This window comes from Triplophysa dalaica, chromosome 21 (genome assembly GCF_015846415.1).
Source record: "Triplophysa dalaica isolate WHDGS20190420 chromosome 21, ASM1584641v1, whole genome shotgun sequence".
NCBI classification, from domain to species: domain Eukaryota; kingdom Metazoa; phylum Chordata; class Actinopteri; order Cypriniformes; family Nemacheilidae; genus Triplophysa; species Triplophysa dalaica.
Window position 1 is genome coordinate 16,018,658 of NC_079562.1, and position 26,255 is coordinate 16,044,912.

The following is a 26,255-nucleotide window of genomic DNA, read 5'->3' on the forward strand; positions in this document are numbered from 1 at the left end:
ACGACGTGGCCCATACCATCCTGTCTATGGGGTGAAAATGATAAATCAGTATATTGCTAACTTTATTTATTTTACATATCTGTACAATGCATATATGTTTGGAATACTGTATTGTAAACGGAAGAATAAAATATACAACTAAGCCGATAAGTATTTTTTTAAGATTTGCTATAAACTCGCGTGGAGGAAACGTTCACCTCACAGCGCTGAAATAGGTTTCATCCACGTGTCCCGGAAGTTCTCTGGGCTTTTGGTGACGCTGCATTAGGCGACATGGCTCAGCTCTGTAAGTTGTATTTTAGCACATTTTTATAGTTATATATATGTATGCACTCCGTAAAATGAGGTTAATCATACCTTGCGTATTCGCTTTATGTATAGTTATTTGAACGCATATTAACCGTGTGTAATCCGAACAGTGGTGTTGCATGTAGCTTTCTGCATTAAACACCAGAAGTGCTTTCATCTCTTTTTGATCTTTATGTCCATTTAACATGATCGCAAATATTTTAAGCACTATTTATGTGCACAATACGGAGTTTTAGTCGCATAGTTGTAAATTGTAATTCTGATTCACAGTCTGTTCTGTGTAACGTTATAACTATGTTAGCCGGTGTGTCATTCATTTATTAAGAGCTTCACATGTCAATACTGTTGGGTTATTATGTCTATCTCTGCGTACTGTCGTTGGACTGAGTGAGTTAGGAATCTTTTATGTGTCCACCTCCTATGGATTATGCAAATGTTACATTACATTACTTTACAAGACGATGCCATACTTTTACATACACGCATACATACTTAACGTTACGTTTTATTCCATCCTATCATATATAAATGTGTTTTTTTTTCTCTTTCGAAGGCTACTTCGGCCTCTTGATCCTGTCTCTGGTTCTTGGGACCCAGACTCTTAACCCGACTCATCACCTGACCGCCAGTGATGTGGCCAGACTGCAGGCTGCACTGAGCCAGCCCTTCACTGACCTCGAATCTGTTTATTACTCTGTTGTTGGACTGAGCAAGTTAGGAATCTTTGTTGCTGATGCAGATGTAAGAATAAAAGACATAATTACATTGTTTACTTTTTATTCATTTGGTAGATACTTTTATGTGACTCACTGTTCATATACATATTGAAATGATTCTGTCATCATTTACTCACCCTTCCAAACCTGTATAAATGTCCTTTTCGGCTTAGCACAAAGGAAGATATTTGGAAAAATGTCATTTTCCGAGCAGATCTCGTTTCCCATTTACTTTTATTGTAGGGAAAATAAATACAATGGGAGTCAATGGAGTACAAGATCTGCTCGGTAACTGACATGTTTCCAAAAAGCTTTCATTGTGTTTAGCTGAAATATGACATTTGACTAAATGATGACGGAATTTGCATTTTTGGGTGAACTATCCTTTTAAGGTATAGGTTTTAACAGTAAGGGTTCCTTGAGAATCAAACCCATGAACCTGCTTTTCGGTTCTAATGCGACCCTGTACCCACTGAGCCACAAGAACAGATTCTTCTTCTTTATTTTTTTTGTAATGAAATCCCGTATTTGTACTTTAGGAGACATGCAAGTTTATCAAGTCCAATCTGGACACCTCCAGCATTGAGTCTCTGTTTTATGCAGCGGAAGCCAGTCAAGTTCTGTCCGGATGCGAGGTAACGCTTCTTAAAAAACATTGTACTCCAATTGTGAATTGTTGTGAATACAGAGTTCATACCGTAGAGCTTCTGCGAAAACAGTTTTTGCTGTGTTATAACGTGCTAGATCCCGGTGTCGAACGAGACTCGTGATTTGCTGTTGGCTGCCGTGAGCGAAGACTCCACAGCGTCTCAGATCCATCAGTCTGTGAGCACTCTCAGCTCTCTTGGACTGCCTCTGGCCTCACAGGAAGTGGTCAGTGCCCTGAAAGCTCGCATCTCCAAAGAGGACAACGTCTTTGCGTGAGTACCTTTTACGACGTTGTCGTTTCAGACGCTTTGTTTAGTCGGTTCTACAGTCAAAGATCTTTTTTCCTCTCCTGACAGAATCATTCTGGCTCTGCAGACCGCATCTCGTCTCTCTCAGCAAGCTGAACTCGGGGATATCCTGGAGGAGATCGAGGTGAGATGGTTAAGCATGTCACCTCGGCAAAGACGCTCTTGAATAAAATCTTGAATCTTGATCTTGAGCTAGTAGATTTATGTACGTCCTCTTGTATTGTAGGATCTAGCTGCACGTTTGGATGAACTGGGTGGAGTGTATCTTCAGTTTGAGGAGGGTGTGGAGGCCACAGCACTGTTTGTGTCCTCTGCCTACGCTCTGTCTGATCATGTGGACATGGAGCCTCCACTGAAAGAGGTAGAGCTGAGATCATGATGTAGCGCAACCGACTGTTCGCTTGAGTATATGTATAGCTGGAGAAATGGCTTCTTTTTCTTTACCATCTCAGGATCAGGTAATCCAGCTGGTGAACTCCATCTTCAGTAAAAAGTCATGGGACTCTCTGTCAGAGGCGTTCAGCGTGGCCAGTGCGGCTGCGGCACTTTCCAACAATCGTTTCCATGTGCCTGTTATTGTCAGCACTCGGGGCCCTGCTGCAGTTTCCCACAGCCAGCCCCTCCTTCAGGTACATCAGGAACATTTCACAACAGAATAAAACACGAAGAAGTGCTTGTTTAAAGATTAGAAAGCTGGATTACCAGGGAACATGGAGGTTTCGTGCACTGATGTTTGTATAATTTTTCGGCTGTTTTTATAATCAACACTTCAGCACATAAGCGGAAAAAATAAAAATCCGCATCACCGTAACATAATTTTTTTTTTTAGTTGTAATACATTTTTTCCATTAGCTTACAGTCTTTAAAGCGGTGAGTATATGTATATATTTTTTTGTTTACACAAATTTAATATAAATCATAGGGGTCCACATAATGTGTCTTTGTTTCAGCTCAAAATACACCACAGATCTTTTAATATACCATGCGCTATTTGCCCACTTCTGCATGTGAGGAGAAACGCGTAGTTTTGGTGTGTGTCTCTTTTAAGTGAGCTGATAGTCTCCGCCCCCTTTTCAGCAGAAAACACAGCCATGGCTGTGAGCCTGTGCTTCTAGTGAAAAACAATAAATTATGGTAACATAAAGCAAAAGGGAAACAAGGTCACGTTTTTGAAAATCAAACGCATTGTTTTCGATAAGCACACCGGTTTCCCCCAGGGCCATTCGCGAAGCCCCTCCGGTCCCTGTTGGCCAATCATGACCGCATTCGGGAACTGCATCGCATGTTTACAAACCATACACACAGTTTTCTAATAAAGATACTCAAGACAAACTTAGCATCGCTATTTCTCCAAGCCAAATTAACCTTACTCATGACAATCCCGTCGCATGTTTACAAGCCACTGACATTGCTTTCTAATAATGAATGGACAAACGTGTCAGTGATATTTTATCTACTTTTAAGTTGCCACAGGTCCCTGTGGTAGCTTTGTTACTTTTGCCATGGTGTTGGATCTTCACACATGTGGAAACAACAATCGCAGCGGTGCAATGGTGGACACGTTCATAACAAGGGGCGGAATTATTATAATAAGAACATCTGCTTACGTCATTAAGAGAGCAATTTCTGAAGCGTTTGTTTTCTCACAGGCTTGCAGAGATAGGCTCACATAAAAAAAGTTCATGATTTCTCTTTTTTTCACGTTTTCTGAGTTGACAGATGAACATGAGACCCGATTTTAGCATTTAAACATGGGAAAAGTATGTTTTTCATGAAATCACCCCTTTAAATAAAACAGTGTTACAGTCTTTGTTTTAAAAAAAGAAAGACACTTAACTAGGATTTTCGCAATTATCCAGATGCATTACATCAATAATATTCATCCGCGAAAAAAATGAAGAGACCATTCCAAATTAGCATGTAATCATTTCTAGATGTACTGTGGTCATTCCAGTCCACTGTCCGTTGAATTTCAACAAAATCAAACCTCAGGAGTGACAAAGTGATCAAACAGCGATGTGAAAGACTGACAGCATGACAAGACACATGAAAACTGTTATTAAAAATATATGTTGTCAAACGATTAATCGCATCCAGAATAAAAGTATGTGTTAATATATTTCTGTGCAATGTACATATTAATTTTGTATAATAACACATACATGCAAATATTTAAGAGAAATATACAAATTTATAAACATATATAATTTAAATTATTGGTAAATATATATACACATGTACAGGTATGTGTTTATGAAGAAAAAAAAATGAATATGCATACTGCACAGAAAAATATTATGTAAACATAAACTTTTATTTTGGATGCGATTAATCGCTTGACAGCCCTAAGGGAATATAAAATTGTTTTCTTTGCAGTATTTGAGTTCTGAAAAATCGTGTCTGTAATTGTGACCTGTTAGAAATTTGGTAGAAATATTGTTAGTAGACTCAAATGAAACCAATATTATCATTTAACCTAAATTTATACATATAAATAGTAAATTCAGATAAACTGAAAATATTTAGAAAAGGTCCTCAAATGAAAGAAAAGGAAATTGAATATGCACTTAAAATTGCCATTAAGGGAGAAAACTAATATATAAAAATACTGGCCACCACTAGTAATTTATTTATTTACTGTCGATTAATATTACTATCTATTACTTCTAATAAATTATTTTGGCTTATTTGTCTCATAGCAGTCATTGTTTGGTGCAAGCTCTTAGATGATGATCTGTATTTGTGTATTTCTTACAGCTTCATGTGACAGATGTTCTGTGTCAGCCACTCACTTCAGCCACTGTTCTGGTGGAGTCTGCCACTGCTGTGTCCTCAAAATCTGCCATCCTGAGCCAGGCACCATTCAGCCTTAAAGAGTACGTACAGTGATGAGTGCAGCTTACAAGTCATGGCTATTCCTCGAAGAAAAAAGACTTTTGGGCCTTTTTGCGATTTACAATTACCAAAAGATTGCACACATTAGAGCCCATGTGGACTGTCTCTGTGAGATGTATTCAACTGATGCTCGTTTTTTTAAATGGTTACAATCATATAGACTTGAATGTTTAATATCTTCAGCAGCAAGTGAAATTTTCTGGAAGATTATATCTGGTGTCTCTAAATCTTTCTTCTGGTCCACAGTGGAGTTTTTGAGCTGAATTTCATGGCCAGCAAGCCAGCAAGTGGCTACTACCAGTTTTCTGTTGCCGTCACCGGTGACAGCCGATTTGTCGCCAACCACGTTGAGGTAAAATTAATATTTTATTTCTGAGATGTTTATACAAACGTTGTAGTAGTTTAGCTTATGTTTAGCATTTTGTCATGACTTCTCAGAATTCATATACAAGGGCAAAGAGTTGACCTCTTAATTGTTGAAATATACTGTGACTAATTTCCTCATTCATTCAGTGTTGGCATGTTCGATTGGTCCAGCGAGCGTTTGCATTGTAGCTGAGTAAAGAATAATTAATTGACTGTTCTGCGTATAATTATGAGGTCAAGTACTCGTCACATCAACCCTAGAGAATTTTGGCGAGGCCATAGGTCTTTTCCTCCAAACAAAAGATTTAAAACGCCGTGCAATTTCTGTAATTGCTGTATTTTTCTTCACGGCATATTTGTCCTTGCAAATGGACAAGATGTAATGTCCTTAGATAATTGTGTGTCTTTCATTCTCAGCTCAAAGTGAAAGTCTCTACCAGGGTCGCCATCAACAACATGGACTTGTCTGTGGTAGATAAGGACCAGAGCATTGGCCCCAAAACCAGCAGGTAAGTTGAGCTTTTATCTCAGGTTTTATATTCACTTCCTTTTCAGTGTAAAATTGTGCCGACGTTTGTTCTAAACCGTGTTTCAGGGTGGAATATCCAAGTAAAGCCAAGGCATCCTTTATGGCCGACAGCCATCAGAACTTTGCCATGACATTCCAGCTGATCGATGAGACCACAGGAGTGGAACTCACCCCTCACCAGGTGTTTATAACAACTGGTTTAAACTTGTATTAACAAGCAAGTGAAATTAATATCTTTAGTATTCTGTCTTTAGTCTTAACTTACCCTAGTTGTTGCTTTCAGACTTTTGTGAGGTTACACAACCAGAAAACAGGTCAGGAGGTGGTGTTTGTGGCTGAGCACGACAGCAAAAACTTGTACAAGTTTGAGCTGGACACGGCCGTGACTAAGACCGAGTTTGACTCCATCTCAGGCACCTACGCTCTCTACTTGATGGTGGGAGATGCTACGTTGGAGAACCCCATCTTATGGCATGTGGTAAGACTTTTTATAGGAGACCACTTGAATCTTTCAGTATGAGAGCTGTATTTCCTCTGGTTTTGTGTAGTAATCTGCTCTATTGCACACTAAGGCCATGTTCAGACTTGACTTTTTTCCGATGCTGCTAGCTTCTGTTTTACATTACAATCCTATGTAATAAAATGTGTTTTCAAAAAAAGTAGCCATTGCCGGCTTCAAATTCTGCAGCTCGGAGCATCTTTTGAGGTTGAAGAAAAGGTTAACTTTTCTAAAATAAACGCCCTACGTCAAGCTCTTTTTCACAGCGAACCAATGATAGAGACCTGCCTCAAGATCGAAAAAATAAAATGCCGGCCGAAACCCCTCTTGGAAGATAGTATTGTATAAATGTAAGTTGCACTTTCAGCAACTTCTGATTGCATTTCTAGCGAGAAATAAGTATTGTAGTTTTTAAATATGTGATAAGTTACTGCAAGACGTACTCTGTTTCTAACTCAAATAGACCTATGTTACGCTGTCTATCTGCGCTGCCTTCCTTCGTGCCTCCAAAGTCACGGCGTTCTGCTGACATTTGTAGTTTTTATAAAAAAGCACCTTTGTCAACTTTTTCTTGTCAAAAAAGAAGTCATGTCTGAACATGGCCTAAACGTGCTTTAGGATGACACAGAATCATTGCATTTAAAATGTTTTTTTTTTCTCAAAGGCTGATGTGTTGCTCAAGTTTCTGGAGGAAGAGGCACCTTCAACAATTCAGACCAAAAATGTATATACACACAAACCAGAAATCCAGGTAAGAGCTCCAGTGACTTTAATGACTGAGCTTTCTATTGAATACTCCCAATACAAAATAACAAGCAGCTCACTTGCAAGTATGAGAGTTTAAGGCGAATATTGAATAGTGTGTCTTAAATTTGAGCACATCAAAGTGAATCAGGTTAAAACTCTGATTCAACAATTCATTTATATTATTACGTTTCTTAGATTTGAACTTTTCTTAGAAAACATGTTTTGATTTGAGTTTTACTTCATACAATGTAGTTGACGTTGATTGCTGTTTGTTTGAAATAAATTACCCTTTACAACATCAGAGAAACCAGGCAAAATCTGAGCAAAATTCAGTATGATTTGAGTATTTATGTAGTCCAGCCGTGCCCGTCACCTCGTTTCTGTTGCTGTTGTTGATAGTGTTGTGTTTCCACAGCATCTGTTCAGGGAGCCAGAGAAGAAACCACCCACCGTCGTGTCCAATGCATTCACCGCCCTGGTTCTTTCTCCATTCCTTCTCCTGCTCATACTGGTGAGATGACCCCTCATGGATGTGCTCTATCACTGTGATGTTGATGATGATGTTGTTTGTCTCACTCCCCATTTATGTTTCTCTTTTATGTCCTGCTCAGTGGTTTAAACTGGGAGCAAATATCTCAAACTTTACCCTGTCGCCAAGCACTATTCTCTTCCATATTGGCCATGCAGGTTAGTTCACTCGATTCTCATTCTGTCTGGTCCATCACTGAAACATGTTAGAGCTGTTTGTTTGGATCATGTTCATTTTGGTTATTTAAGCAGAATAGTAATGTGAAGTGTATTTTGTGCTCTGTGTTTAGATCTCAGAATGAATGAAATTGTTTTAGGGTGTATTGATGGCACAAAGAGTACATAACTTGGGATTTTTAAGGTCCTACTATGGTTTATGGAGTGTCCAACGACAAGTGTATGTACATGGGTGTAAAAATACTATTATTTTGTAATAATGGGTTATTATTCTTACCTTACCTCTTGTCTGACTCTCAAACGATTCGTTCCGTGATTCATCTGTCTAATCCAGGGCTATTCAAATCTTACCCTGGAGGGCCGGAGCACTGCAGAGTTTTGCTCCAGCCCTGATCAAACACACCTGAGCAAGCTAATCAAGCTGTTCAGTATCGCTAGAAAATCACAGGTGTGCAAGTTTGATCAGGGTTGGATCTAAACTCTGCAGTGCTCCGGCCCTCCAGGGTAAGATTTGAATAGCCCTGGTCTAATCCCCTCCTTTCCGTTAGCCTAGTCTGATGTGATTGGTCAGATGGTCTAGTCTGATGTGATTGATCAGATGGTCTAGTCTTATGTGATTGGTCTACCGCGAATGAGGCTCACATGCTACAGAGTTTGGGGGAGAAGAGTGAAGTTTTCGTGGGCAGTCCTAGCAAAACGTAGGTGGGGACTATATGTAGTGATGTAAATCTGTGGTGGTTCGTGAATCGGACTAGGGACGACTTGTTTGCGTGATTCAGAGTCGACTCCCTTATTTCCAAGCCAATAACTTTGTTATTCATTCACCTTCGGATTGACAACTTGGCAGACTGCTTACTTTCAAACACGGCAACATTACACACTGCATGAAATGTCATTTTCATGATCTCTTGTTATGTACTTTTTATATGATCTTTGTTCTCCTTTAATCATTTTGATTGGCTTTGCTTCCAGCTATATTGGGTCTGATGTACGTGTACTGGACTCACTTAAACATGTTCCAGACTCTGAAGTATCTGGCTATCATTGGCAGCCTCACATTCCTGGCTGGGAACCGTATGCTGGCACAAAAAGCTGTGAAAAGGTACTTCAACAAACTTCTAAGAAAAAAGGAGATGTTCCTTGAAACTGATATCGTAGCTTTTGTTCTCATTATAGGACCAACTGTTCGGCTGCTTCACAAAAGAAGGCTTTGATTTTTCTCTCTCTGTCTGTCTCTCTCTCTGCTCAATTTATGCATGTCTCATCATGTCTGATGTGTGCATACGCACTCGGTTCACTCCGAAGTGGCTTGATATTGTCCTTTTCTGTCCTTGGGGACTAGATCAATCTCACAGGAGTGTATTTTCACGAGTGTGCAATGTTAAATAACAGCCTCTCGTTGACAATTACTCGCTCAATTATTCTGTAGTGCCCTCAGAAAGACCACTGAGAGAAACATCTAGACATTGTTGAGCTTTAACCATTATAGGTTTTTTCGTAGAAACACTGTATTCCTCAAGACCTCCATTGTCTGCCAAACTGCCTTTGAAACAGGCGTCACAAAGGGTGTTCACATATGCCGTTTTGTTCGATTAAAACAACTCTGGTGCCATTGCTCTGTTAGTGCATTAACGCTGCCACTCGAACCCTGGTGCGCACCAAACAAGCAGACCAAGGCCGCTGAAAAGATGGGTCTTGGTCCTCTTTCTATCGAACTCTGGCACGGTACAATTGAAATTTGAACGCAACACTCACCAAAGGCATCGAACCCAACCTAATATGATTTGCAGACACAAAACATACTTTTTACACTTTATTTTTTACTGTAAATCCTAAATGTATGAAAACAGACTTCAGTTTAAAATAGCATGAAGTTGAATTTCATTAGTTTAAACAAACGCCTCATTCATCATTTTTCGTAATTAATCTGTAGCAAGTGAATCTCACCAATAGTGTATGAACAGACGATACCTTCAGCAAACACATCTCTCTATGTGTGAACGGCATAAGCTTCAGTGCCTGTTTCTTTAACTCTTTTGCGTGACTTTTCCATCCTTTCTCTTTCTTTACCCTTCCAGGATCGCTGCCGAACAAAGTAGTAGGTTGGCAAAGTACAGAAGTCTGCGGTAAATGCCAATATGTTTTTAAAAAGAAAGGCTGGTCTTCCAGGCTAAAGTAAGGCTTGCTGCTGGAACATATGCATCCCATAATATAGCATCAACATTTCCATGGCAACCCATGCAGCATGGCCGTGTTGGTGTGTTTACGGCGTGAAGCTTGTCATCTTTGATGCATTGTGGCAATTCATAACTGTGGCGTCATTTTTCTCACGTCGTGCTGTTTATCGATTGAGTGTTATGATCACCTACGTTTGGGTTTCACTTCATTTGTCTGTGCAGTGATGGACTGTTAACCTGCAGTTCATAACACACTTGATGAAGTGCCTAATCTGAGATTTCAACTTTTTTTGCCTCCAAGTGCTTTTTGTTATTATGGGGGTTCCTCGGTTGCTGAATTGCTTGATTGCAGTTTTGCATGAGCAACAACTTGGAAAACACCAAGGGGTGAATTCACTGAAATGTTGCCACGTAATTCATAGAAATACCTCTTGTACACAACTTCTCGACACATTTATCTTATTGTTTTTACAATAGTTAAGTCATCAAAGCTTTGAAATAACAGTATATTTGCCCTTCTTAAAAACTTTTTTTGCACAAATGAAAACAGGCCTTCAGATAAAAGTGTTTCAATTAAAACGGATAATCAAATTTAATGTACAAAGTATGTCTAAAGTTTTGACTTGCAGTTATGACTTTATGATTTAATACTTCAATATTAATATCTGAGCATATATTCAGACACACAGAAAATAAGCATGCTGTCAGCATTGGAGACAAGTTGTAAAATTTCACCAAAATTTGCCAGATTGGGATAGGCGGCTGTATCAACCAGCTGGCTTCAAGCTGGGGAATTGTCCCATTGTGTTCAAGACTATAATATTTTGGCCATGTTTACCTGATTTGCATAATTCATTTGAATCAGATTGTAAAACTGTGCTTACAAAGAAACAAAGAAACAGTTGAATTCCCCCTCACTTGTTTTGAATGTACCTTTCTCATTTGTTGTTCCAGTTTGAATGTTTTTTCTCATACACATGATATTCTATGGTGTTTGCAAGGAAGTATTGATATTCCTCAAAGGTTCTGGTTAGGGTTTAACCTAATCTATCTAATCTTATAAATTTACTTCACCACTTTCTTTGCTGCCTTGCAAGCACTGGTGCTGTTGTCATTTGTATTGTGTTATTAAAGGCTTTCAATAATCTCTCTTTCAGACTCGAGGGAAAATAATGTTGGAGGAATCATCTGAAGAAGACCATGGATGCTTCATATTCATGTCTTTATTTAAGAATTGGGGAAGTATTGGTGGAGGTTAAAAAGTGAAAGAAGACTCTTCTGAATAAGTTTCAAAAACACAGCTTGACATCAAATGATTTATTTAGGAACATGCAGTTTTATTTTTCCAATCTGTTTATTTGAAAACTGAATGCACTGTAAGAAATTTGCTACATTGGGGGATAAAATGAATGTTGCTTGTACAGTAACTTGTGTTTGATGGTCTGTGGTGTTCATCCACTGTTTTGGGGTGGGGGTATTTTTAAAGCAAATTCCTGTCCCCTCATTTTTTGTAATGCATAAGCATGTTCCTGTTGGAGTTTCTTTTTCACCTTTTTTATCACAACGTCCAGACAAGGATGTTTATTTGTCTTTACAAGAACAGATTTGGAATCATTCTTCCAGTCATCACAACACAGATGGCTAATTCAATGTTTTTTTAATGAAAGAAATAAACAAGGAAAACACGGCTTGTGCATGGTTAATGGTTGAACAATGTGACTTTGAGCCTTTAGGCCTTTTTAAGAAGTTTTGACTGACAATGTAGTTTATATAACACAATTTAGCAATGGAAATGATGTACAGAAGTGCATTTTTGAAAGTTGGTCAGTCACAGGTGGCTTATGTTGATAGAAGTAACCACTTCAACTATATGACACTAAAATTCTGTGAATTAAAATGTTGGTCATACAAAAACAAAGTTGCTTGGGTAAAACTGCAAAATTACATTTTAAATAATCTCAAAGTTATTTAGTTGTACACTTAACCACCTTCTGCATTTTCTGAAGTGTAGATATAGATATAATTTATATTTTTAAGTATTTTTAAAAGGGTGTAGATTTTGAGGGGTCCTTTTTCCTGAAGTAGACTTTCCAAACACGCGCTGTCTGGTGTCAGTGTACGGGAAACTGCAGAATGGGTAAAATGAATATTAAGAATCCACTCCGAAGGTCAACAAATATTCAAAGCTTTTAAAAGGTATAACATGACAGAACTAACATTGTTTTTGTAAATCTTTGTGGCTGTCTATAACTTTGTTTCCTCCCAATGACATCCATATCCACATTTTCCTTGAAACTGTCTCCGTAGATACCAGACTGGCGTTTTACATATTGTTGAGTTTCTGTTCTGAATAAAAGAATGCAAATTTGATGTCAAGAGATGTGGTTTAAAAACCCTAACCATGTATAGCATTGAAAAAAGCTATGTAATATATATAGCCCTAATACGTACCCAAGTCTTTTGCCCATAACAGTCTGTAGGAATTTTCTAGCAGATATTTGACCGAGAACTTTCCGGTAGCTGTTGGTAAAGATGGCATCAGCATGTCTTTCAGACCTAAAAAAAACATGATACTGTTCCATCATACTGTAGATAGAAGATTTATTCAATACATATTACATCAGAAAATCTGAAACGCATGAAGGGTGTAGAGGTGAGTTTAAATTACGGAATGGAAGACTAACCTGAACTCTGCGTTTGGTGTCTGTGAGGAGGGATCTGCTGGCAGCTGCAGTGGATCCTCAATAGAGGAGGTCATTAATATTGCAGCCGCTCTCTGACCGAACCTAACAAACAAATCAAATACTGTGAAATACACATACATAGTCAAAAAATTCAATCTAAAATGTTTTAGTAGGAACGTTTATTCATTTGGAAGACACTAGAATACAGCATCTATTTAACATTTCCACTGTACAGGCAAAGAAAAAAAAAATATTTAGCAAGAAAACATGTCACTGATCAAAATAAAATTATCTATATGGGCATCAACATTTCACTTGTACAAACAATTAATGAAACGGCAATGAGGAAGACGATTGATTCTTTTAAGGAGTGAATTGTACAAAATTACGATGCCCTGTATCCCAGTGTTAACTTCACCAACCAACAACTATTGCAAAAATGTCATGATTTGGAAAAATAATCGAATGCATATCTGAGATTTGAGAACCATCATGTCCACCTTCAATGCAAATAAAACGTACAGAGAAGCCTTTACAGCAAATGCTTTAATATGAACTATAATACGATCAAAGTTGTATGTTAACATTAGTAAATAAATGAGCTTACATGAAATAACAATAATTATACAACAGTTCTTTTCTGGTTCTCGAATCTCGAGAGCCATGTGATATTCCACCACGGGAACTGACCGTTATACCGCTTCACTGACTGTTTCAATCCGCCACTAAACTAACTCGAAAATTTACCATAGTTTTACTATATTTAAAATTTAAAAAACATGGTTTTGCCCTACGTAATCACTGCATCAAAAAAACATGGTTACTAGACTTGTACCACAAAAAAAAACATGGTTAATTTTCGTAAGGGGTACTCTAAAGCTAACAAGCAAGCTAACAAGAACACACACACACACACACAAAGCAGTTTGTCCTTTCCAGAATGTTTATCTTCCAAGAATCAGTAAATAAACTTACAGGCATATCCTTCTCCAAGGCAAAGATTGTTCGCGTGGTGAAGCGAAACTAATGCTGGACGATGACTGAGATCTAAAACTGCGCATAGATGGAATAACAAACTTCAATACTGGAAAATGGCCACTATAAGGAAACTATACACCATGATTATTGGAATACACATTGAAGTGAAACTAAAAAAATATTTACAGTGTTCTGGGCTCATGGTTTAAAAAATTACAGCGCGGGACGGGAGGGTCTTGATCACGCGCTTAAGATTAAGGAAAATCGCAGTGTCTGCAGGCTTGATCTGGAAATTTGTCTAAACCTACCTAAGAGGACCCTACCTGGACTCTGGCCCAGTTTATTGACTTTCTTTTACAGTTTTGTGGCTCAACCTACACAGTAGAGGAGGTCAAACATTTTTTGGAGAGAGGCAGTAAGTGTCAGGATCCGCTGGCCAAGGAACTGGACCATTTGTGGAAACCTGCATACACCACACTGATGGTGGCTAGCCTGGCCGCCAGTCCAGAGCCCGCACGCAAGAAGGCCGCCAGGCCAGATCCTCCTGCCGTCATGACAGCCATACCAAGGTCTTCAACCACCATGGACGACACTCCAGAGTTTCCGGTCATCATGGTAACCATCATGGCTGGCTTACAACTTGGCAGACCCACCTTTCAGGTCGGTGAGAGCAGCTGGCATCCCAAACCAGTGAGGATTGTAGTCCACTCTGATTCCTGTGGTGGCTACAGCTCTGTGGTGTGTGTGGTATACACTCCGTTTCTCAGTCTCCCCAAAGGTTGATATGGTCCACAAACCTGAGCCAAGTACAATCCACAAATTCATCCCTGAGCCGCTCCTGAGTCTCTTCAAGTCCAGGACACAAATCCATTTCCGAGCCAAGTCCAAAAGTCTGTTCTGCCAAAGCCAACAGGGGCTCCAACTAGACCACCACCAACTTCACCAACCCTGCCTCCTCTGCCTCTGTTCTGGTTCCAACCCACTAAGCTGATGACACCACCCTGGCTGCCGCCTCCGCTTCCATCAGGTCCACCTCTGCTCCACGGCCCAGGTCCGCCTCTGCTTAACGATCAATTCCAGGACCCAGATCCTGTTCCGCTTCAAGAGCCTGGCCCTTTGTCCCGCCCCATGTCATGCCCCTGCTTCACCACCCTCCTGGACTGTTTTGTGTTTTGGGGGGCTTTGTCACAGTGTTACAACCTGCATTTCTGAGCAGTCTTATTGTTTGATTATCGTATATGACCTTGGATTGTTCTTCATTTTTGTGAACCTTTGCTGCCTGCCTTGACCTTTGCCTTTGACATCGTCTGTGATTGTTTGCTGCCAGCCCTGGATTGTTACCTTTTTGAATCGATCCTCAAACCTTCAAGTCTCAGAGGAATTTATAACATCAAGCAAGGGAGAGAAATAAAGAGATGCTCTTGAAAAGTATGGAATGTACACCACGATGTCCAGTGTGTGTTTTTATTGAGGAACCCTGACCCTATACTGAACAAAAGCAGAGCTCAGCCTCTGTCAATTAAACTGACCTTTGGTTCTAAGCATGTGCTCATTTGCAGCACATCACAGAGAGAGACGCTCTTTGTTTGGACCTAACGCCCTGCTCTTTACTCATGTTTCTGTATAGAATCGTGTATCAAGGTTTTGTGTAAAAATGAGTCATGAGCTGTTAATTCGTTGTTATCAAACAGTGGCAATGCGATGCACTCTACAAAAGGGGGACATAAAGTTTGAGAACCACTGGTTTTGAAAGTACGTACAAAATGATGATTTGTATTTTTGATAAGGCTCAGTTATTCTCTAACAAAAGACATTAAAAAAAATTCAACCATGGCATTGGTCTGAAAAAGGCTATACAATGTATATTAATAAAAATACAGATAAACCACACACATAGAGTCATGTAACCTGTTTAATGTAATAGCTACTGACTGACAAATGAAGCACAAACAACTCAAAACAGCCTACATATAACTAATAAAAGTGCATGAAACTGACCTCAGTGCTGGATAAAGTGGAGACGATGTTGCCGGCAGCAACAGGCAACAGAGCGCCAGGGCTGTTCTCTGCAGCATTCTGACCTGAAAAACACACTTCACATTACATTTCACAATCCGCTGAAGCAACACTTTCACTTACTATTTGGTCAATTTACTGCACTGGACCCTGTAATTGCTTTTTTAATGGTACTCTCAGATTTTTTTCATTCTCTGTGATATTTATACAAATGCTTTCCAGTTGTATGCAGATGTAACTGCATTTCTGGTACCATTTGATTTTAGTCATTTATAAAGCTTTACATGTTTTAAAAGAAAGATTCATAAAAGGGTTTGTTGTCAAATGAGAACTTTAGAGACCTTTATTCTATAGAACCTTTGAAAATAATCTACTGGTGCTTTGAAGAACAGAGGAACCAGGACACAGATTTTAGGACCATGCAGTGTAACGTCAAAAAAAAAAAAAATATATATTTGTTTCCCAAAAACCTATTACCTAGAAAAAGAGAAAAAAGTTTAAACTAAGCTTACCTTAATTTTTGCTTTTCTTGAAAGGTCCTGAGCGATTGTGTGGAAAATACGCAACAAAGCAGAGAGATGTTGAATATGGCTTTTCAGGGTTTGGTTTCATTCTCAATGTCTCCAGTGAGTGGGGTGAAGTGATGAGTTGAATGAGACTCAAGTATGGACTCTCTCTCCCTCTCTTTCTCTTTCTCTCTCTCTCTCTCTCTCTCTCTCTCTCTCTCTCTCTAGAGAAAAGTACATTTTCGTTTAAAAATATATAAATAATTGAATAACATATTCGATGTGTAGTATGTTTTGTCCACTAATCATTGACTAAAGGTTTAAACCCTCTTGGAAAACAGATTAAATAATTTTTCCTGCCTGTTTCTTTCTTTTAAATATTTTGGACAGTTTACATTTTAACATGGGCTGATGCTTATGGCGCAGGATAGATTTCATTCAAAACTATTTTCTTAAAATAACCGTACATTTGTGATTGCTAACAACTTTCAGTATGATATTATTTTATATCATTAATATTTATAACATAAAATAGCCTAAGAGAGATATATCAAAATTGTTTCAATGTTTACATTTACATATTTGGCAGATGATTTCTTCTAAAGTGACTCACATTGCATTCTACTACACCAGTGGTTCTCAACTCGGGCCCAAGAGATCCACATTCCTGCAGAGTTTAGCCCCAACTCTGATAAAACACCTGAAGAGGCAAAACAGTGACTTCAGGAACATACGCGATCAACTTAATTTTGTGCTGCGCAGATTGTTTGGCATATCGCAGTAAAGTACCGCGAGAGCGATTCAAATGTGTATAGAGCAATCTACACTTGAATCGATATCGCGATACTTAAATCTCACACGCTGATAGATTTGCGCAGCGTCGCAGTAAATTGAACTCAAGCGCCATGCTTTAACCACGGAACTACATGTCACACCACAGGACACACTTACGATTATTTATCAACTACCTAACGTTATATGTAGTTACACTTATTAGTAGCCAAAATAAGAAAGGCAAGGACGTTGTTTATAGGAGATCGTGTTTTTCTAATTATTAGTTTTTTAGCACTATTGAGGATTTTCTGAAGGACTCTTATTTTGAAGTGTTTCTGGTGCGTCGCCATATTTGCTGAAGTCACAACAGTGGTCACACATGTACTCATAAGTCATAGCTGCATGGCATTTTTTTGGTTTATTTATTAGTTTTGTTAGTTACGTTACAGGCCACAACATGTTAACTAGTTTATGCCTATTTTCAAATATCATTCACGTAATTTTTTTGTGACCTAAAGTATTCGGCTTTTCTGAGTAACACAAGCATCAGTCAGTAAGGGATATGAAGGGCAATAGCAGCCTCGGACTCTTGGGGTTTGTCGTGAGAACATATATTTCTCCATTTATCCACAAAGACAGATATCGCAGATACTACTGTTCGGGATCTCATACTAAAGATGACAGCAAAGCGACAGAGTTAAACCGTAAACTGGGATCAGGTCCGAGTCTTCAAGACTTCATCAAGACCTCAAACAAGAGTGCAGACGAGTTACATGAGGAATATGAGGAGCACTATATGACCCAATATACAAGCTCAACACATTCACGGAAAGGTCTGAATATTAACGATACGTTTCATGGATTTGTAAATTAGTTTACCGTGACGTGTTGACATGTCTTATGTCTTGCAGTGTATTTTGAAACGTATGGCTGTCAGATGAATGTCAACGACACTGAAATAGCCTGCTCCATTCTCCAGAAAGCAGGATATTCAAGAACCCTTCAGCTAACAGAGGTACCAGAAGACTGATATTTTCCTATTTGTTAACATAGTTAATGCATTAGCTAACATGGACTAACAATGATCAATACATTTACCCCATTTATTATTCATAGTTCACATTCAATTTCAGTATATATTAATAGAATTTTAAAATCAATTGTTTTAACTGTTTACATTATTAGTGTACCATGAAGGGACACAAACAAATTTATTTACGTTAACTAACATTAACAAATGCTCAAAAACTATATTGCTCACTGTTAGGTAATGCATTTACTAATGTTAACTGATACAACCTTATATAATGTTACAGTTATTTGTAATAGTGTCCCATACACGACATATTTTTGTTGTGCAAAATAGTATAGTTAAATAGTAGTAACCATGGTTTTTGCTAATTGATGGCTATTTGTATTGCCATAGTTTTACCACAATGATCAGAGTTACCCTATGGTTCTAGTTGTGAGACGAGGGTAAATGGGGGTAAATAACTAAAGTAGGATATTATTACTGTAATAACGTGATTTCTTTCTCTCTCTCCAGATGAAAATACTTTTTTGTATGTCTTTAAAATTCTATTTCTAATGTCAGAATATAACTCTTAACATCTGATATTTTACTTTAGGCAGATGTGGTGCTTCTCGTCACTTGTTCCATCAGGTAATGAATATTGCTTATGTATTGTAACCTTTATGCCATGTATCTTAGTACTACTTTTTAAAGTCAGTTATTTTATAACATCTATTGCTTCTTTTTGTGGTCTTTTATTTCTATTTTAATTTCTTTCTGTTTTATTTCGTATACTGCTGCTATCTACTGCTAAAATGCATAGTGAAGCTACTTTAAAACAGTGGAATTAATGAAAGCGCTAAAGAAATAATTTAGATTTAATTAAATGTGGAAGAGCACAAAATTCTTTAAAAACTATTATTAAAAGTATTATTAATCACCAACCTCAGGAGGTCAAACAAAACGTTACAAGCCGTCTTTTCTTAAGTTTGCAATTTTTGCAGTCATGTTAACAGAATTTTGGACATTTTCTAGCACCACATGTTAAATTAGCGTAGATAAAATGTTAAAAACAATTACCTGAACAACTAACTAAGAGCTCAATTTAAGTTATGCGATTCATTCCTTTTAAAAACGTCATGACCCCTAAGTGTACAGTATTATTTTGTGAAAAGTGCAACAACGTTAACTAGGGCTGTTCAACTCCCATATGCCTGGTTTGGGAATTGAAAGAATCGATTACAAGAAAAACTTTTTTATATGGTTTTAATATGATTTGTTAAATCTGTGGATAAATGTAATTATCTCTGCATTGTGAGTGCAAACAAAGTTTTTTTTTATGGATGCAGAATATTTAATGTCATTCCACAGCTCTAGACTTCATTCATCAGTTTTTTATGAAGTCTGCTGTGTTAAAGACAAAAAAGCAATGTGATTTAGTTGGCCAATGACATCAGCTTGCGTTTATGAAGGCTCTTAAAGAGGAGTCGATTCCTTTAATGGAATCCTAAACTTGTAATTGAGGAATCAATTCTTTTGGATCGATTCCCAGCCCTAACTTTACACAAATATTGCCCTTTCTACAGAGAAAAGGCAGAGCAGACAATCTGGAACAGACTCAAGCAGCTCACTGCCTTAAAGAAGAGACGTCCAAAACATGAACCTCCATTAAAAATAGGTGTTTTAGGTAACTGTTTTAGCAATATTTCTCTTTATTTGTTTTGTGCACCAAAGAAAAGCAGTTTGAACATACATGTGTCCTGCTGTAGGCTGCATGGCAGAGCGACTGAAGACTGAATTGCTGGAGCGGGAGAGGTTGGTGGATGTTGTTGCTGGACCTGACGCCTACAGAGATTTGCCCCGGTTGCTTTGTCTTGCTCATGATGGCCAGAGGGCCAGCAATGTGCTGTTATCATTAGAAGAGACGTACGCTGATGTCATGCCTGTCCATCGGACTCCACAGGGACACAGCGCTTTTGTGTGAGTGATGCTCTGATCTTACATCTCTGTACCACTGATTAAAGGACTTTATAGCAAAGACTAGATTAAGTTTTAAGGTTCTAATAAACGTGGACGTTTCGATCATAACATTATTTAATGTAGCAAAATAATCTCTTTCTAAATAAAAAAATAACCTCCTTTATATCACATTTGTTTTTCCTAGATATGAGTTAAATTAATAAGAAAGCAAATGGAAGACCTTCATAAAACTGAGAACTTCATAAACTCTTCTAAGCAATGAAATTTTCCTATAAGAAAGACTCCATTACGGCTCAACTAAATACTAGATTTGGATGCAATACCATAATGTTGAAAAACTGTATTATAAGATGATGGTCCACCCTAGTGTCTGCTGTCTCTATGCTGTCTGGTAATATAAGCATCACAAAGGAATCCATCCGTAGATGAAGAGAAAGAAATATATCAAAGAATCACATCGAACGAATCACCTCAATTCTTTATGCTGCTAGATCTTCCCAATCAAACAATACTTTTGTGTCTGTCAAAAAAACTTTATCAGTTGACTGACTCAATGAGACTTCCTTCCGGAGTCTACTTTGTATCGCTCCATATCCTTTCAGTTTGTTTTGCATTTCCACTTCTGACATTTAGGTAAATGTGATATACAGCAATAAAACTGGAACAGATGTTGATTGTTTTGCAGGTCCATCATGCGTGGCTGTGATAACATGTGCAGTTACTGTATCGTACCTTTCACTCGTGGCAGAGAGAGAAGCAGACCGGCGTCTTCCATTCTGGAGGAGGTCCGCATGCTTTCAGATCAGGTAGAGCTCTACGCTTTAAATACAAAATATATATTTGCTATATAATAAACCTGCAAGTAAGGAAAGGGGTCATGAGATGTGTTTTTGTGTTTAGGGAGTAAAGGAGGTCACCCTGCTGGGCCAGAATGTGAACAGCTATAGGGACCTGGCTGAGGAGCAGTTCAGCAGTTCTGAGCTCAACCCTCAGCTCAGCCGAGGCTTCAAGACCGTTTACAGCACAAAACAAGGAGGTCTTCGCTTTGCAGACCTGCTAGACAAAGTATCACTCATCGATCCTGATATGAGGATACGATTCACCTCACCACATCCCAAAGACTTCCCTGATGAGGTGGGTGTAGTGGAAATAGCACAAGCTTTGTGGTAGATCATATAAGAATGGTGTTTTGAGAACTCTTCTTAGGTGTTAAACTTGTTTTGGTTTTGTGTACAATTTAACGTTTGCTCATATTTAAAGTGGTAGATTACGCAACAGAACAGTGTAGGTGGAGAGCATATTGCTTTGGGCCATGAAAGGCGCTTTAATCATTTATTAAAAAAATCTTCTCTTACCGATGAATGCATTTACCCTGGAATCTTTGCGTATTATTAATACATTTATAACTAAAATCATAGTTGTGACCCTGGACACAAGACCAGCCAAAAATAACTTCGGGAGAACTTCGCAAACGTATGCTCTCTCACTCTCTCCTGCACACAAGTGAAAGTGACAAGCATGCTTCTTCTCCTGCTCTCTCTACCCCCGACAAGTTGACCATGTTAAGCATGAGAAGGATGCTAAACATTTTAACTCATTCCCCACCGGCCTTTTTAAACAAAAGCTGCCAGCCTATGCCAGCGTTTTTTAACATTTTCACCCAAATTGAATGGCTCACAGTACCTAGAAGTAGTAAGTAGTAAAGTTTTCTGTAAAGAATATATGGACAAACAATATAAAAAATGAAAGAACAGAGTCTCAGCTTTTAAACAAAAGAAACCGTATTCTTCTATCTTCATTTGTTTGTTTTTTATCACTCTGTAGATGTGGGTAAGTTTTTTCAAAAATGCATCAGTTTGATTAAACAGCTGAGATAATTAACGTTTTTGTCACAGATTCCGCCCAGATTCCACTCAGAACAATCATTAAAATCCGCTAAAACATATACGTTCTAGGTTCTGGGATTTTGTACTTTTTCCCAAAGGTGTGTAATAGCGCCACCCGATGTACAACAGTACAAACACTGATTGCCGTAAAAACTCGTCTTTGGCAGGGAACCGTTTTTTTTAAATGATGAGATAACTCCTCAATGGCGGTGAAAGATTTAAAGAAATCAGAATACATTACACATCGTTACAGCACCCCTTTAAGACTGGTTTTGTTGTCCAGGGTCACATTCGTTTCATGTGAGTGTTTGCTTAGTTGTTTGCTATAAATGCCTCCAGGTGTTAAAGTTAATTCAGGAAAGAAAAAACATCTGCAAACAGATTCATCTGCCAGCACAGAGCGGCAGCAACCGGGTTCTTCATGCTATGAGACGTGGGTGAGAGCTTATTCAGTTGAAGATTGGACCTAATAATTGACATATTAACAATTATGTGGTTATAATTTATTTTATCTGTTTCCTTAATTTCTCAGCTACACCCGAGAGGCATATCTTGAGCTTGTGGAAAACATTCGCAAACTAATACCAGGTAGCTTGTCAAACTATACACTAAACTTGATCTGATTCCAAGCAATGGAAGAGAAGAGATAAGAATGTGTTAATAGTTACTATTAGAGAATCTAAATAAATTAAATGTCTTCAAAATATGCATATACCGTTAAAATAATGTAATGAGGAGTAATGAATTACAGATGTAACCTGTAATTGAAAAAAATGGATTGAAAGAAACTGGCTTAGTGACCTTACTAGTAAGGAAAGAATGGGATTTTGAGTGTTAAAAATATTTTCATTTATGTCTGACAAATTTGACAAAAAGTAAATCTACAGCTGTGCAATTGAATTAAAAAGCTTTTTTCTATCACATTTCAGGTGTGAGTTTAAGTAGTGATTTTATCTCGGGCTTTTGTGGAGAGACTGAAGCAGATCATCAGCAGACACTCTCTCTCCTCAGGGAGGTGGGCTATAATGTGGGCTTTCTCTTCGCCTACAGCATGAGGAAGGTTCGATGTTCCTGATTTTATTTCCGTTTGAGGTTTATGTCCATTTTACATCTGCTTTTATTTAAATACGTTTCAGTTCTTTATCTTTCTCAAAATTTGTTTACTCTAGAAAACCCATGCATATCACCGTCTGCAAGATGACGTTCCTGCACAGGTGAAACAGCGTCGATTGGAGGAGCTCATCACTGTTTTTAGAGAAGAGGCAGCCAAAGTTAACATGTCTCTGGTCGGCAGCACAGAGCTTGTGTTGGTGGAGGGAGTGAGTACTACAGCGTTCTGCATGATGGCATAGTTTTTAGATTTATATACAGTTGAAAGAAAAAGTATGTGAACCCTTTGGGCTTACTTGAATTTCTTCATAAATTGGTCATAAAATGTGTTCTGATCTTCATCTAAGTCACAACAATAGAGAAACACAGTCTGCTTAAACTAATACCGCACAAACATTATACGTTTTCATGTTTTTATTGAACACAACATGTAAACATTCATAGTGCAGGGTGGAAAAAGAATGTGAACCTTTTGGTTTAATCACTGGTTGACCCTCCTTTGGCAGCAATAACCTCAACCAAACGTTTCCTATAGTTGCAGATCAGACCTGCACAATGGTCAGGAGAAATTTTGGACCATTCCTCTTTACAAAAGTCTTTCAGTTCAGCAATATTCTTGGGATGTCTGGTGTGAATCGCTCTCTTGAGGTCATGCCACAGCATCTGAATCGGGTTGAGGTCAGGACTCTGACTGGGCCACTCCAGAAGGCGTATTTTCTTCTGTTGTTGATTTACTTCTATGCTTTGGGTCGTTGTCCTGTTGCATCGTCCATCCTCTGTTAAGCTTCAGTTGGTGGACAGATGGTCTTAAGTTTTCCTGCAAAATGTCTTGACAAACTTTGGAATTCATTTTTCCATCGATGACAGTAATCCGTCCAGGGCCTGAGGCAGCAAAGCAGCCCCAAACCATGATGCCCCCTCCACCATATTTCACAGTTGGGATGAGGTTTTGATGTTGGTGTGCTGTGGCTTTTGTTCTCCACACATAGCGTTGTGTGTTCTTTCCAAACAACTCAATTTTGGTTTCATCTGTCCACAGAATGTTTTGCCAGTAGTGCTGTGGAACATCCAGGTGCTCTTTTGCAAATTTCAAACGTGCTGCAATGTTTTTCTTTAATCAACACATCCAATCTCATCACATTGATTGGACCCCAGGTTGGCTGACTCCTGGCTCCAATTAGCTCTTGGAGAAGTCATTAGCCTAGGGTTTCACATACTTTTTCCACCCTGCACTATGAATGTTTACATGTTGTGTTCAATAAAAACATTGAAACGTATAATGTTTGTGCTGTAGTAGTTTAAGCAGACTGTGTTTCTATATTGTTGTGACTTAGATGAAGATCAGAACACATTTTATGACCAATTTATGACGAAATCCAAGTAAGCCCAAAGGGTTCACATACTTTTTCTTTCAACTGTATACACCTCCATATATACATTTATATTTCTTTATTCATTCTCTAGGGGAAAAAATTCCCACATATTCTGAAGACATTTATTTTTGATCTTATGCAGGTTTACTTGTTTTATTGATGTTTAGTCATTTTTACTGGAACGACAAGGGCACACAAATAATAGTGGTGTTATTACATGTGATTTGGTCTTTCTTATTGTCATGTTTTTTTTTATTTTACAGGAAAGTAAAAGATCTTCTGAGGAACTTTGTGGTCGTAGTGATGGAAATGTGAAAGTGATTTTTCCTTGTGCAGATTTGCCTGTTCAACCAGGTAAACCTCAGAAAGATGCCATAACCCCTGGAGATTATGTTTTAGTCAAGGTATGACTTTTTAACTAATTGTTCTTGGTTATTCCCTAAAAATTATTGTATTGGTTTATTTTATTAAATTTAATATTGACAGTGAACTGTAGGGCTGCAAAATAATTCCAAAAAGAACTGGTTTCGGGTTTTTGGGATTCGATTCCATTTAAAAGTGTTAAATCTAGACAGCACCATTTCAACATGTGTCTGCACTATAAGCAATATATTTGCATTAATAAAAGAGAAACGAAGAAAGAGCAGCAGAAATAAAAAATGTGAGTCCAATGGAAATTGAAGAATATGAAGTCTAAAGCTATTTAGTACCTGATCTCAAGACTCCTGGCTGTCATTGACTGTATGCTTACTACATAAACATAGTATTCTTTATACATATCTTTAGTACAGTTAACACATATATCTATCTATCTTATCTATCCCCATAATAATACTCTGTGGCAAATGTTCCCACAGATCACATCTGCTAACTCCCAGAGTCTGAGAGGACATGCCCTGATACACTCCTCACTCAGAAAAACAAAAACATCTAAACATCATCTAATTGAGGATTCAGTTTCATGCTGACTAAGAGGTTCCCTAAGCACTGTCACACTTCACTGTATGCTGAAATAAATCCATAAATTGTTATCAGAGAAGAATGTCTTTTGTATTTATTTATGCAAGACATTAGATTTTTTTTATTCGTACGCTTTGGCATTAAGATTATTATGTGAATGGAACTCTTTCAAGTAATTCTTGTTTTAAGGCACATTGAGAACAGCATGATTATTTAATCTCCCTTTACTTTGATTAATTAGGCACAAAATCTAAATTGAAAAAACTGTAGTATTGTATACTTTGTATCTTTGAAGAGTATTTAGTTTGATAAAATGTATAAAAGAGAGATACTGCTGTACGATTATTTACGCAAACTTACCGCGTGCGGTTCATGATCTTTTAGAGCCGAGACCCATCCATCTATCAGTTTAAAACGATATCCAAATCCAGAGTTATATCCTACATTTATATAAAATTAGAAATAGATATATTTATATTAGAATGATCCAATAAAAGACAAAGAAAATTTGTTACGTAAGGTCTTTTCATGTTCGGGGATAATTAATGGAGGGAAATTAATGATAAAGTTACAACTTTTTCCCCCAAACCGTAGTAACTCTATGGGAGATCAATTCTTTGAACCAAGTTGATTACACCACAAAGGTGGAGAAGTTATGACGTAAACTAATAAATACGTTCAGATTGAATTAATGTCAAATTCTTGCTGTAAATAAATTGCACTGTTTTTAAGGACTACTTCTGTTATCCTATTTTTGTTATCTGTTGTTTTATTTAATGATATTTAATTCATTTATAAGTGCCCTTCTACGTCATTCCACCCAGGGATTCCCCAGGGTCCTACCGCAAGCAGCGCTTCTATTACATTTTAATATATTTCGAGTGATGGATATGGAAAACACTGCATGTTGCTTGCTTACTTTGATCAAAAGCTTGATGCATGTAAGTCTAGATGTCATAATAATAAGGATCGATGCTGCTAACCACATAGACCTGTAGTTCCAACCACGCAGCTTTGCGATGCTGCTTGCGATTGATCGTTGGAACAATGGTTTTGGGAAACACTTAAATCGTCGAA

At 38.0% G+C, this 26,255-nt stretch overlaps 3 protein-coding genes across 4 annotated transcripts; 2 read left to right on the forward strand and 1 right to left on the reverse strand.

The window, feature by feature from the left end:
- Positions 1-185: 185 nt before the first annotated feature.
- rpn2 (ribophorin II) lies at positions 186-11,587 on the forward strand. The gene is made up of 17 exons (XM_056735157.1): positions 186-286; positions 863-1,050; positions 1,565-1,660; positions 1,770-1,945; positions 2,030-2,105; positions 2,208-2,342; positions 2,434-2,610; positions 4,739-4,857; positions 5,123-5,228; positions 5,660-5,751; positions 5,838-5,952; positions 6,055-6,249; positions 6,935-7,021; positions 7,433-7,528; positions 7,629-7,704; positions 8,695-8,824; positions 11,057-11,587. Exons 1-17 carry the CDS (start codon positions 274-276, stop codon positions 11,070-11,072), a joined length of 1,893 nt encoding a protein of 630 aa, XP_056591135.1. The 5' UTR covers positions 186-273; the 3' UTR covers positions 11,073-11,587.
- ghrh (growth hormone releasing hormone) lies at positions 11,084-16,781 on the reverse strand. Of its 2 annotated transcripts, XM_056735158.1 has the most exons (8): positions 16,697-16,781; positions 16,090-16,305; positions 15,560-15,642; positions 13,559-13,636; positions 12,584-12,685; positions 12,351-12,455; positions 12,117-12,245; positions 11,084-12,025 (listed from the first exon to the last, which is right to left on the reverse strand). In XM_056735158.1, exons 3-8 carry the CDS (start codon positions 15,634-15,636, stop codon positions 11,932-11,934), a joined length of 585 nt encoding a protein of 194 aa, XP_056591136.1. In that variant the 5' UTR covers positions 15,637-15,642; positions 16,090-16,305; positions 16,697-16,781; the 3' UTR covers positions 11,084-11,931. The 2 variants fall into 2 exon arrangements, with proteins under 2 accessions (XP_056591136.1, XP_056591137.1); XM_056735159.1 differs by lacking the exon at positions 13,559-13,636.
- A 445-nt stretch (positions 16,782-17,226) lies between these two features.
- Positions 17,227-25,872, forward strand: cdk5rap1 (CDK5 regulatory subunit associated protein 1). Its single transcript, XM_056735663.1, has 13 exons — positions 17,227-17,690; positions 17,769-17,872; positions 18,486-18,520; positions 19,456-19,556; positions 19,639-19,849; positions 20,535-20,655; positions 20,750-20,983; positions 22,075-22,172; positions 22,268-22,323; positions 22,665-22,795; positions 22,905-23,054; positions 24,482-24,622; positions 25,076-25,872. Exons 1-13 carry the CDS (start codon positions 17,420-17,422, stop codon positions 25,184-25,186), a joined length of 1,764 nt encoding a protein of 587 aa, XP_056591641.1. The 5' UTR covers positions 17,227-17,419; the 3' UTR covers positions 25,187-25,872.
- Positions 25,873-26,255: the final 383 nt, after the last annotated feature.